This window comes from Leuciscus leuciscus (genome assembly GCF_965113295.1).
Source record: "Leuciscus leuciscus genome assembly, chromosome: 14".
NCBI classification, from domain to species: domain Eukaryota; kingdom Metazoa; phylum Chordata; class Actinopteri; order Cypriniformes; family Leuciscidae; genus Leuciscus; species Leuciscus leuciscus.
In genome coordinates, this window is record NC_138738.1 from 34,032,851 (window position 1) to 34,046,203 (window position 13,353).

The 13,353-nt window shown below is 37.2% G+C and overlaps 1 protein-coding gene across 5 annotated transcripts in view; it reads left to right on the plus strand.

Moving 5' to 3' along the window:
* Nucleotides 1-1,152: 1,152 nt before the first annotated feature.
* The window catches only part of plppr2b (phospholipid phosphatase related 2b), a gene marked incomplete at its 5' end in the record, with an annotated part of 119,897 nt that continues 107,696 nt past the window's right edge, over nucleotides 1,153-13,353 (plus strand). Inside the window, 11 exons of one of the 5 annotated variants that reach the window (XM_082189815.1) lie at nucleotides 1,153-2,557; nucleotides 7,120-7,218; nucleotides 7,515-7,787; nucleotides 8,366-8,698; nucleotides 10,563-10,844; nucleotides 10,929-10,958; nucleotides 11,090-11,181; nucleotides 11,386-11,416; nucleotides 12,106-12,155; nucleotides 12,293-12,327; nucleotides 12,609-12,872. In XM_082189815.1, coding sequence (XP_082045941.1) covers nucleotides 2,431-2,557; nucleotides 7,120-7,218; nucleotides 7,515-7,787; nucleotides 8,366-8,698; nucleotides 10,563-10,844; nucleotides 10,929-10,958; nucleotides 11,090-11,181; nucleotides 11,386-11,416; nucleotides 12,106-12,155; nucleotides 12,293-12,327; nucleotides 12,609-12,627 — 1,371 coding nt within the window. In that variant the 3' untranslated portion in view covers nucleotides 12,628-12,872. Of the gene's footprint in view, nucleotides 2,558-4,408; nucleotides 6,831-7,119; nucleotides 7,219-7,514; nucleotides 7,788-8,365; nucleotides 8,699-10,562; nucleotides 10,845-10,928; nucleotides 10,959-11,085; nucleotides 11,182-11,385; nucleotides 11,417-12,105; nucleotides 12,156-12,292; nucleotides 12,873-13,353 lie in introns of those variants that run through there. The other 4 variants (XM_082189814.1, XM_082189812.1, XM_082189816.1 and 1 more) reach the window with 4 other exon arrangements.

Below are 13,353 nucleotides of genomic sequence, written 5' to 3' on the forward strand. Positions count from 1 at the left end.
GCTTTTTACAATACAGATCGTTTCAAAGCAGCTTTACAGAGATAACAGGAAGATTATGCAAAAAAGTTTGTTTCCAGAAGAAAATAACGTCACAGTCCAGCTTAAGTAAGTTCAGTGATGTTTCATTTTTGTTTAAAAAAAAAGTTATTAATTTAATTTATTTATATATATATATATATATATATATATACATAGCAGCTCTGGAGTAAACCGTGATGTCATCGTCCAGCTCAGTTCAGTTCTTGTATAATAGTGTCAATGAAGGCAGATCAATATTATTGTTGAATATTAAATGTAATGTTAAATTGAATGTCCCCAACTAAGCAAGCCAAGCCAATGGCAACAAAGGTAGAAAAAGGTGACAGTGGCAAGGATCAAAACTCCATCAGGTGACAGAATGGAGAAAAAAATCTTGGGAGAGCCCAGGCTCAGTCGGGGGCCAGTTCTCCTCTGGCCAATGAACGAACAGTGTATGATTACGAAAATCAAGTCCCGCCCTACACTTTATCTTGTTCGAAAAGCTGTTTCATATATGTCACAATAGGGAAGAAAACGCTATCGCAACTTCTGTTTCATGCTGACTTTAAGTGCTGATGTGTTGCATTAGGTGAGCTGTTGTTCTTTCAAAGGCTGTTGAGTGACCTCATACCTCCTTCCTCCCTTCTTCCTCCCTGTCTTTCACTATGGGTCGCTGATGCTTGGGGATATTTTGGGGATATTTAATTTAATTTTATCAATCAATAAATTCCTCTTGAAACAAACTTTGTTGTATTATTTTAATTTAATACTGTGAAGCTGCTTTGATACAATCTGTATTGTGAAAAGCGCTATACAAATAAACTTGACTTGACTTGTTTAACAACATAATGTTGTTCACAATGATCTTATTAGGCACAGCAATGTGCCCCAGAGTTGAGGACAAGATGTTTTATTCTTTTTCTACTATTACAAAGTGGTATCAGTGGTTAACTCCACTGAAACAACATGAGAACATACAGTAGACATATTTCTAATTGTCTTGAAAATGTTTGTTGTATCAGATTCAGCTAACCTGAATTAATTTAAATTTGTCCTCAAAGTATGATTAATTAAAGACAAATTTTGACAAACAAGCAGTGTTAAAAAAATCCCAACAATCGTTCATTACCCATGTATGTGTTTTAATTAGCTCTACTAAATTTAAATAACTGATATTAACTCCCACAATGCATTGTGTCCTCAGATGCCCCCTCAGTGATCACATAAGTGCAAGTGTGTCGTGTTTCTGACGCTCAAAACATAACCCAGGCTAATTCCAGGCTACTTATTCTCAGTTGATTCCCCCTCAAACAGGTTTAACACCGTAAACCAACTATGGCATTACTATGTACAACAGATCTTGTAAATCTTGTAGGTTTATGGTGTGCATGGTTTGTGGTAACTGTGGGTCTACTTATACATGTACCGGTATTATTTACTTTATGATTGACATTCATCCAGTGCGCTGGAGCAGTTTCCGCCATGCCATCTGGTTGGAAATGAGACTTACAGAAAGGACAGAATTGCTGTTGCTTTATTATTGAATACGATCACATAAATAGATCATTCAGTAAAACACTAAATGCTTCACAAAAACATTAACATTAATATAAAAAGCAAAATATATTTGATGGTATTTTGTTATATAAATAGCGATATTACCATTACACATGAAGACTTTTATGACTTTTGGTAACATTTAAATTGTTGCTACAGAACTTCCACACAATAATGACTATAGACAATAAATAGGAAATTAGATGTAAATACTAAATCAAAATTATAAAATAATACAATGCTCACAGCTGAACAGCAACATATATTTTTATAATTTTATAATCACACTTTAAGCTACATACATTTCTGCTTATTTATGTACATGAACTAATTCCAATTCATTTTAATCAGGAATTCTGGAACATTACAGCAATGCCCTGCCAGTTAACTACTTTAATTTTTTTTTCACTTTTCACAGTAATCCATTTTTGATAGGTGGATTTCAATTAATTATTTACCGTTTCCCAATTCATACAGTTTAGCTAAAGGGTCCAGATTGGAAATAAGTCTGATGTTTTTACTGTTTCTTATTAATCAGTGTGAAATCTGCTTATGATTACAAATTAATAATAATAAAAAAAAATCACCAACTCATCTCCTTTTTCACATAATGTACAGTGTGTACATGTCAGTTGTATGGTCATGTCATAGTGCTAATATACTTTCATGTATAAACAATCTTCAGCTGAACACAGGTCCTCTCAAAGCCTCTGAAATGCCCTCATGGACTAACCTCTGTGTGTATGCATGTGTGTATTCTCTGTTTTGTTTGTGTCTGCGCTCACACATGTCTCTTCATGTGTAATGCCAGGTGGTCGGACCGGCTGAAGGCTCTGTGGCAGAGCATACACTCATATGGCTTCTGTCCCGTGTGTTTTCGAAAGTGTCTTGTCAGCTCGTCAGAACGGGCGAACTTCCACCCGCAACCATCCCATGAGCAGTGGTACGGTTTTTCACCTGAGGACATCAAAAACAGCAGAAGGTAAAGAAACGGTCTGCATTTCTAGTCTCAGCCTCTACATATTCTGTATATTTCACTTTGTTTTGTTCGTCTGTGAAATTCTGATGACAATGTCTATACACATTTTTCACTTTTTTCAGTGTTTTATGTGCAATCCTTTGCAGAGACTGCAGTTTCATTATTTAATAATTTTTTTTTACATAATGGTCTGTGTAGTGGTATAATCTTTTTCAGAAAACTCAGCTGAAAGGCTGTAACTGGATGCTTTACAGCTCAGTCTTATGGTCTTTTTCTCTCTAAAGGCGCAGTCAAGCGATAGGCTTTGAGCATATGAAATAAATTTGGACACCACAATGAATATCAGCAGCAGGATATGATGTTATGATGATATATATATGTATATTTAATTAGCTGCATGTGAAACCGCAGTCAAAGGTCAGGAAATGCAAGGCTATTTTCTACTGAAATGAATTTACTGTAGGATTTGTTGTTGCAGATTTGTAGTTAAAAACATCCCATTCTATAATGTTAAGACCTTAAACATGGACATAATGATGCATGTGCTTTTGTCACTGACAGTGTATGTTCAGTTTACCTGTGTGTGTACGGAGGTGTGCTTTGAGATGGGAGCTCTTAGTGTAAGTCTTATGGCAGCCTGGGTATTCACAACTGTGTACCGTGGCTTTCCTCTTCACCACCCCTCTCCGAATGCGCTTCCCCTCCAGGCCTGCAGGGGGCACTGTGGAGTCTGGCACCATGGTCTGTGTGGACAGATAGTGGTTGGTTGGCTGCCTGTGGACGTAGTTCACTTGTTGCTGGTAGAGTCTGGGGTGCGAGTAGTTTTGGATGAAGTTATAGTGATGGTGTGGAGGAAAGACCAGTGCGTCCATGGCGATCCCAGACGCTTGGACAAATTTAGAGTCGGTGAAGGGTATCAGAGGTGCAGGCTGAGGGTAGTGTCCAAAATCCCACGACTTCATCTTCCCCATGCTGTTTCTCTCATTTTCTCTGTCCATGTCGTTAGCAACAGGGAAACTACTAAACTGATGGGGGTTTCCTGGCTGTGCGAATGGTTTCCCCGTTTGCGGCTGCTGTTCCAAATATCCTCCGTTAAATAGTTCAGGCAGTGAGGAACTTAAAGTCGCTTCATGAGGAAGCAGCTCAGCCAGTGAACTTGTGACAGACACTTGGTGTCTATTTGATCTTGTCTGGTCCCTCTGTCCATTCAACTCCTGGACCTGGTAAAGATCAGGACTGTGAACCTGGTCCTGTGGCGGTGGCCTTTGGGGAGTGTAGTTTTGAGAGTTGGACCGTTCAGGCGATGCATTGCCCCAGTCCGACAGCAGGAACTCCATATCCCAGCATCCCTCACCATCATCAGGGTCTTCATCTGTCAGAAACTGTGAAGGTTTGAAGTTGCCGTTGCTTTGGTGTGGATCCTTGCAGTCCAGATCCAAACAGCCCTTGTCAAACTTCCAAGTCTTTAGAGTCATCAAATATTTAAAAATTTATATTTACATTTATTGATTAACCATTTTTGAATTGTGCAATCAAGTATGTAAAAAAAAAATTACAGTACAAAAATATCTCTTTAGGAGAGGTGAGTTGGGTTTTAACTTGCATACTTTGTATTATACACTCATGTTTAGTATAAAACTATTCATCTGTCATCATGGTAAGTGATTTCTTAAGATCAAAGTTACTGTATCAAAATGACCAATTACAGTTGTGATTACCTTAAAAAAAGCTGTATTTTATCGATGTTTGTTCAAGATAAAATGTAAGATAAAATAACTGAAACGAACATACCTTCATGTTTTCCGAGGCGTTGCAGAAGTTTGAAAACGAAGGCAATACGGCTTGAGTCACAGCCATCCGTTTGGTGCCCTTTCAGCATTTATTAGATACAGAAATAATTTTCTAATGTCGCCAAAAGAGGCAAATATATACGTCGTCTTTTGTCCAAAAATACTTTGACATGTGCAATAAGACAAAGGGCAGGAACCCAGAACTTAGTGTTAAAATCAAAAGATATTTACAAAAATAAAGTTCACAGTGGCATTAATGCTGGTGACGCTTTCCCCCTCTTTCTGTCCCCCTCTCTTTTTCTCTCTATCAGTGATAAACTTACGTTTAAGACCCCTGACAGTTGTGATTGTGGGTGGAGTTGAAATTTGAGCCTAGAATTTTGAAAGTGCATTGCAATTCAGTAAGTTAAACTCGACCAAATTAACAGAATGAAGCATTGTGGCCGACAAACTAAACAACACATTATTTATCTTATCACCTGTTTAATTCTGCTATCCAAAAATATCCCTGCTATGGCTTTCTCAGGGCCTTTCAAGCTTAAAAAAAATATATGCAGTTGAATACAGTAGTTTAATTAGCTAATAATTCTCAAAAATAATATTTAAAGTAAAATAAATGGAATTAAATAATCTTGAAATTAAATAAAAATAAGAGTAGTTTATGTAGTAATAGTAATAGTAGTAATGGTAATAAGAAGTATTATGTTATTAAAACATAATTAATGCTTAAAAGTAGTATAAACTACTATATATGCTGACATCGAAAGCTAAGATGAGTGGAAGATTGTTTGCAGACAGTATCAAGGGAGCTTAAATGAAATATAAATTTACACTCAGAACTCTAATTTCATGTGCTTCATCTCTCCTGAAATTCATGGCACACAAAAACTGAGTTCAGTGTCTGTGCGAGCGTGCGATTCTCAGAAGGCCGGTGTTCAGTAGGTGATTATGTTCTGGAGAGCAGTTATCAGTGTGCTTATGCTGATGAGAAGCCTCCTGTCCCGTGCCAGATAATAGAGCTCTGAGTCCCTCTGATGCCTCTTTCTCCACAGATAACAGCACATACACACATTTACAACGTCAAGCCTCGCTGCTGAGCTGCCTTTGTTTAAAAAACAGCTTTGACTCATTTGAATGGAACACATCATTTTTCTGCAGTCTTTGGGCTTGTGAGAACAAATCGAGCAGGGTAAGGTCGCTCAAATGAGTGGCTAATAAACACAAGCAGATCAGTAATGTCAGTAAGGTCTTGAAATCCAACTCTTTTGGTCTGTTTATTCCTGATCATTCCTGCATTTTGAGTCTGCAAGGTAAACTAGAGCACAGCCTGTGTGAAAGAAGCAGACAGAATATAACAAAAATGTCCTCCAAATCTTAGTTGCAGGCTTGTGTTTAGCCTAATCCATTACTCCAAAGAGACATCTTCACAGGTGGCATCTCATAAAGTTGGTTGAGAGAATTCATAGAGTTCGCACAGCTGTGATATATGCAAGAGTGGCTACTTTGGAGAAGCTAAAATATAAGAGAGTTTTGGTTTTATTAACATATTTTAATCACTACGAAAATGCCCATACTTCCATTTCTGTTATTTCGTGTTTTTTTCATGACTTTACTGTTACTGATACTCTAAAATGAGGAATACAAAAGTAATAAAGAATGTGTACAAACATTTCTCTGGAACTTTATGTCCAGATGGGTAATATTTTAGAAATTCTTCTGCAGCGTTCTCAAAAACGTCATTTCCCTAAAAGTAGTTTCATTATATTGCATAGAATATATTTTTACATTTAGTAGCTTCATGATCACCACAGCCACTGGTTTCTCCCTTCTTTCTTTTTTTGTGCATTTAACCACAAGACTAAATGACATTTTTAGAAAATCATGTGGGAGATCAGATTATTACCTTACTATTCTGGCAAACAAATTTACATTTTAGAAATAGCCTATAAATGTAATCTAGAGGGTTATTATGAAAGCTAAAACAAAAACTAAGTGCTTGTTTGTGAAAGCTTCATTTGAAATGCTAGATGTGACAAAAATACATTATTTTAGGGTGGGTTACATAGGCTCAAATTACTTAGGCTTGGGAGTCAAAGGTCATTTACCGGAATGAGATGTTCAGGTAGGCTATCAATCCAATAATTTAAAAGTGCTCAATGGTTAAGAATGACAAAGCAGGACAATACCCAAGATAACACACATGGCAATAGCTGTTTTTCCTGTCCATGTGACACTGACAAAATAATCAAATGACCTCAGTTCCTCCCAGCTGCTGTAAACATGATGCTGGATTTAAAATACAGTTTCTGCATTTACTATCCTAACCACATGTTCAGGGCTGAGAAGAACTAATATTGGTCGACTCAACTGGATATTGGGAACAATACGTCCTCTTCAATATCTGTGGCTCACAGTCCTGCTTACATCAGAGCTACACACTTTAATGGACACATTTAAGGTTGTTTAGAAGGAGAAGACACATATAGGTGAGACAATTTTGCACATGAATTTCCTGTCTTTGTCATATGAAGTATTAGCTCACTAGGGCCACTCATGGGAGTGTCTTTCTGCCTTTCTTCATATTATGTGATGGAAGGATGTGGTTTTCTTAAACATATGAAACATGTTCGTTGGGGTTTTTAATGCGTGCTGAGGAAGTTTGTGCAAGTGAATGGGAAGGGAGGTTCAGCTGGTGGTGATTTTATGCATCTGTCTTACCACTTTAAGTCATAAAGAGAAATACACAGATCTCTAGAATTTTTGAAGCTCTAATAGGTGTGAAGAATCTGGAATATTTGGAGTCCAGCACTAGAAGAATGTCATTTTGTGGGTATTTCCTCACAGCTTTGATCATCTTCAAGCAGCATTTTAGTGGTAAGTGTGTTCACATTTCATATTTATATTTCAATATAATCACTGTAATCTCAATCACATAGCAAGTCACAAAGTAGAAAACACTTAGTTTGAACATAATATGTCAATTTAATTTCAATTAAATTTTTCATGTTTTACTGTTGTTATACTTAACTTGAAAAGATCCACTTTCGACCAGCATGAATTTCCATGCCGGCCCAGGTCTTCTAATCTAGTTGGTTCACTACTTGACCACACATGATATGAGTACTTGAATTGTAATGTAACTAATATATTGTCTTTCCTTGATCTTTCAGCTGCTGAAATCTCTGTCCCACCGGCTCCTACCCTGATCCAGACAGCCGTCATAGGCTCTTCTGTGGAGTTGATTTGTCAGGCTCCACTGGGTTATGGTGGACTTGAATATAAACTTTTTAAAAATCAAACTCTGATACAAACCGTACAGCATTTAACCAAAGAACAAAGGGCTCGCTTTATGCTTAGGGGAAGAGATACAGAGAAAGGGAATCTGTATTGCTGTCAGTATGAAAACAGCATGTACAGTTCCTACATGCAGCCAAAGCCAAAAGGTGAGTATTTATATTATATTATATTATATTATATTATATTATATTATATTATATTATATTATATTATTTTATATTATTTTATATTACACTTTATTTCGTATCTCGTATCACTTTATTTTATAAGTAACTTTGCAACTACATGTCAACTAACTCAGAGTATTAGTAGGCTGTTAGGTTAGGGTTAAAATAAGTTGACATGTCGTTGCAAAGTTACTTGTAGTTAGTACTAGAATGTCTAAAGTAGACTATCGAAATAGTGTTACCTATTATATTAGATGTTTTTGTGTTAATGATCCTGCATAAATCTCTGTTGTCACATCGGCTGAGGCACAGGATTAGTATTGGTAGTTCACTGCTGTGTTGTAACGGAAAGATTTGAGGTCACAGAGGTGTGACGGTTAAAGAAACTGCTCTGTCTAGTGAGTTGAGTTGAAACCCTCTTTTGGTAACCACCAAACCAAGCTACTCCACCCAGCAGTGCTTTACATCTTAAGTGTTGTATTTCTATCTCTTATCTTTAGTTTTGCACACATATATTCTAAAACGCTACGTGCTCTTAACTTTCTTTGTTCTTCTAGACTTCAGTCCCCCTCCATCCCCTCACTTGATGGTCAAGCCCTCTAGTGGGTATGTGATGCCTGGTGAGACACTGTCATTCCACTGTCAGGCTCCATCTGACCAGCAGAAACATCCCCCAGAGACTTTCCTCCTGCTCCAGAGAGCCAAAGGAACCCCAGGCTCCATGGTCGCCCCAGCCAAGCTGGTGTCTCAGTCCCAGGAAGCTCACTTCAGTGTGAAGACAATGGGATGGGAGGACAGTGGGGAGTACGTCTGCCTCTACCAACTCAAATTACCAAAGACGGGACAAGTGAACTCCACAGCCAGTCAGCCGGTACACATTACTGTCATAGGTGAGGAGAAAACTGTCAGATTGGTGCTATATTCTGATTACATGTCATCCATATTGTCTTGTTTTTAAACATTTGATAGAAAAACTATGGCAAATGTTACTATTGATCTACGTTTTGCATGACTCAATCGCAAGCACAACTGTCCATCATGGCTTTACACCCCTTTTTATAGCATCAAATAACTAACTAAAACCAAACTTATTGGAAAAACAAACACTTAAACATATGTCAGCGTGATGAGAACTACCTAAAATGACAGAAAATTTGATTACTTAGATTCCATTCGATTACATGGAGAGGGCGGGGATTATGAACTACCAGGGGGGCGATTGAAACATTTTTGGCTTCACTTTTCAGGACGTGTGTGACACACTTGGTTCGAATGCTTATAAAATAGTATTCATAAAACAGTATGTGTAAAATACCCGAATGACCTACTATCCTGCTAATATCGTAATATATCAGGTCATCATGACAATGACAACATGGCGTGCCATGGATGTATCATGTCCACATTGTATTCATGTTTTCACACATGCATACTTATAAAAATACTTATAATGCAGTACATACTCTGACAGTTTGTGAATTCAGACGCAGCTAGGGAACAAATTCAAGATTTGCATTATAAATATACATATTTTGTTCAACATTGAGAAGTATTGATCAAAATAGTTTTTAAGCTTAAGAAATGTATTATTTTACCCAATACTTACACGGCACGATACTCGCTATTGTGCCATTATCTTGTTGATGTATCTTGGCAACATGTTGATGTAACGGAGGCCAGCTAGGAAGAGCTGTGCAAATAAACCTCACTCCCCTGATCTCAAGAGGCGGCCTAGCGACAGATGCTAGAAGCTGTGATCTTTAGCGTCCTTGTTACCATGCCTGACTACTATGGTGAAAACGGCGGTTCGAATCCCGCTCGGAGCGGTACGAGTACACCAGGACGCTGGAGGGGTTACACTAACAGCTGTTCCTGCCTATGTCCAGAGCTCCAAAATGGGCGGCTATATTTATCATTGGTCAGCGAATTTTCATGGGCAAAACAAGTCATAGTGGCGCAGGTATGACATCACTTTGTAGGCCAAAACGCAGAAACGAGTTAGCGTTTTAGCACTTCCGGTTCCATCGTCTCGAAGCCAATGTTTTTTTTTTAATGGGATTTTGGTTAAATGGCTGAAATAAGGTCCGTTGAGAGCACAAGCTCAAGACACTTTCACGTTTTATTCTACGACATAAAATACATCAGTATTACCCCACTTGTGATTTTTTGAAGCCGTTAGGTGTCTTGATAAAAGCCGGTTGCTAACAAATGGTTAAAAGGGACTACAGAGGCTGTCGAGGAGAACTTAATCTGCTTTTACTGTCTCATTATATTTATAATTGTGCTCTTATAAATCATTCTAACAAACATTTTCTGGGAAAACATCTTTAGGTAAAAACTGAAAGAGTTGTCGGAAGCTTAGTGATGGTGACGTTGAAGTCGTGGGACCGTGGTGTAGTTCGTTTATAGACTACCTTTAGCTTTTTACTTCTGGCGACTGCACTTAAGCTTCAAAATTCATAAAAGATGTGTTCATCTGTGAAAATGATCTTGATGGACAAAATGTGAACGTATCATAAACTTTTGTAAATCACAGAGCTTGCTTTTTTTACGGTAATCTAAAAGCCTATGGAATTGGGTTTTTGTTGAGGGAACCAGTGTGATGCTAAATGCCGGTTGCCCTACAAAAGGCCTATGTAGGGAGTAAGCAGAAAGACATCTAACTAGCTTTTGAAATAGAGCTTACTAACTGTGTTAAACTTTGGAATGTAACTTGTTATATATATCTGTGTCTGTGCGTGTTTCCTCTCCCAGAGCTCCCAGTGCCCACTCTGTCTTTATCCCAACATGAGGGTAAAGTTCTGGAGTGTGTGGGGTCACCGGCATATCAACAAGGCTTCTTCTCCTTATTTCGTGTGGGTGTCCTGTCACCTGAGGCGACCCACCAGGCTTCCCTGACCCAATACAGTGCTAGATTTCCCATACCCACTCATTATGAACATGGTGCTCAGTATCAGTGTCAGTACAGCGTGTCTCTGGGCAACTTCTGGGCGTACTCTAAGATGAGCACTCCAGTAACTATCCCATGCATTACAGGTGTGTACTACTGACTGTAATAATAAACCTCATAATGTCATATAAATAAGACCCTAAAATCTGGTTTATTGCATACTTTTTCAGGATATCACACATGCACACAGGCCTCTACAGGTAAGATTTAAGATTTAAGTCTTACTGTGGATTTGTACGCCACCATAGTAATGCAGCAAATCTAATATGCCCAACTGGGTATCTCAAAACATCCTCTCCCTTTGTTTTCATACACGTCTGTGGAAAGGCAGCACAGACCTGGCTGTTATTGTTGGCTCTGTGTCTGCGGGTGTCCTGTTCCTCATGGTGGTGTCACTCCTGGGCTTTGCCGTGCACAGACATAGTGAGTCTTATTTTAGTTGCTCATAAGTTTGCTTTGGTTAAGTCTGGTCTCTCATGAACTATAATATTCAGTGGTGGTTATCTTCTCAATCCGTTTAATTAAACACTGGAACAAAACAAAGTGAAAACACCTCTCGTTTTTCATTCATGCATGTAATCCTCATTAATATATATTGCATTGTAATCATTATCCATTTATTTGCAGTCAAAAACAAGTCAGAAGGAAGGAGACAAAGGTGAGACAATACTGAAGAGTGAAGCTGATATTTGATTAAAAGTACATTTACATTTATTCATTTGGCAGGCATTTTTATCTTAAATTGATCAAAAGTGACAGTAAAAACGTTTGTATAATGTTACAGATTTCTATTTAAGATTTTTTTTTAAGTTAAATGCTGTTCTTGACTTTAGAATTTTATATGCATCAAAGAATCGTGAATAAATGGATCACGGTTTCCACAAAAATATTAAGAAGCACAACCGTTTTTTAACATTGATACAAAAAATTTCTTTAGCACCAAATCAGCATATTAGAATGATTTCTGAAGGATCATGCGACATGAAGACTGGAGTAATGATGCTAAAAATTCAGCCATTTTAAATTATACTAAGATAGAAAATATCTATTTTAAATTTCAATAACAATTCACAATATTACGATTTATTTGATCAAATAAATGCAAACTTGGTGAGCATAAGAGACTCATTTAAAAAAAAACATTTAAAAAAATCTTACACACCCCAAACTTTTTAAAAATGTTTATTTAAATAAATATTTCTATAAATATTTAAAACACTAATGTAGATAATTATATTATTTATATATAATTATTTAAATTATTTCATTTATTTTGATAGTATACTTCTAATATGAGTAATATGAATGTTATAAAAACATTAACAAATAAAATAAAACTTTCCACAGAGAACAAGACAAATTCTGGAAACAAGTTCACTCCAGAGATCATATTGTTGGTAAGTCATCTCTTCAAAGCAAGTATCATCCATTCGCTTCTGCACATATGTGCATATATCTCCCAGTATTACATCATAAGCACCATTCATATCTGAATTTGCCTTCAAGTTGATTAATTTTCTTATTTTCTCATCAGACCTCACTCTGCAGCGTGTTGACATTGGATCTGAGGTAATGATGCACCATTTCAAACCTTCTCTTGTGATTCGCTTTTCAAAAGGCCCACTACAGCAGTATCTCATATCTCGCTCCAGTACTAAGGTTACCAGTAAGCTGATTTGTTTAGACAGGAAGGAGAGAAAGAAGAAGAAGAATAAGATCACAGAATAAGATCTCTTCACATCACGCAGTGTTTGCCAACATCCTGTTGCATTAGGTCCGCTGTTAGAAACATTGACTTGTCACATCTCTAACACGCATGTTTTTAATTTGCACACGTTTCTAAACTACAGGGCTTCGGAGGGATGCTAAGAGGAAGACCCGCAGATTCAGAGGCCATCTATGACTGTCCCATGACAACCTTTAAGAACGCTTCATTTTACTGACTATCTATCAATGTATATATCCATCTATCTATCTATCTAGCTGTCTGTCTGTCTGTCTATCTGTCTGATGCTGCATTTTGTTTGACATATTCTGTATACTGTGATGTTTATTTAAAGCTGAAACATTGTGTTTTTTAAATAATGTATGAGTAAACAATTGTCTACTGTTCAGTAGTTTGTCATTTTTCACTGAGATTTATGAATTATTCTGTCAGCAGGGGGCTCTGAACATCCAGATATAATGTGAGATTGATATTTCACTGGAGCATTGTTAGTTTTTGAGCGTCAAACAAATCTTTGGAAATCATTTTATAGATTTAATCACCCAAAGCTGAAAAGTGAAAGCTTTCATTTCTGTTCCTTTTCACAGCAGAAGCTTACTAAAAATCTATTACTAATGTGTTATGTAGGTCAAGTAGTGCTCAAGCGCTTTTAATTTCCTCTTTGCTTAATATGAAACCCGAAAAGGGAACCATTTATTTGGCAGTCAATCCAGAACTACATTCCTGTAATGAAATTAAACACCTATTATATGAGACTAGTTTAAGACTCCCATGTATGTCTTCACATAGTCTGTCCGTACCGAAACTCTTTTGATTATCAAACCATAAACCATTTACAGCCTTTTTACAGTCAGAGCTGATCTAGCTGT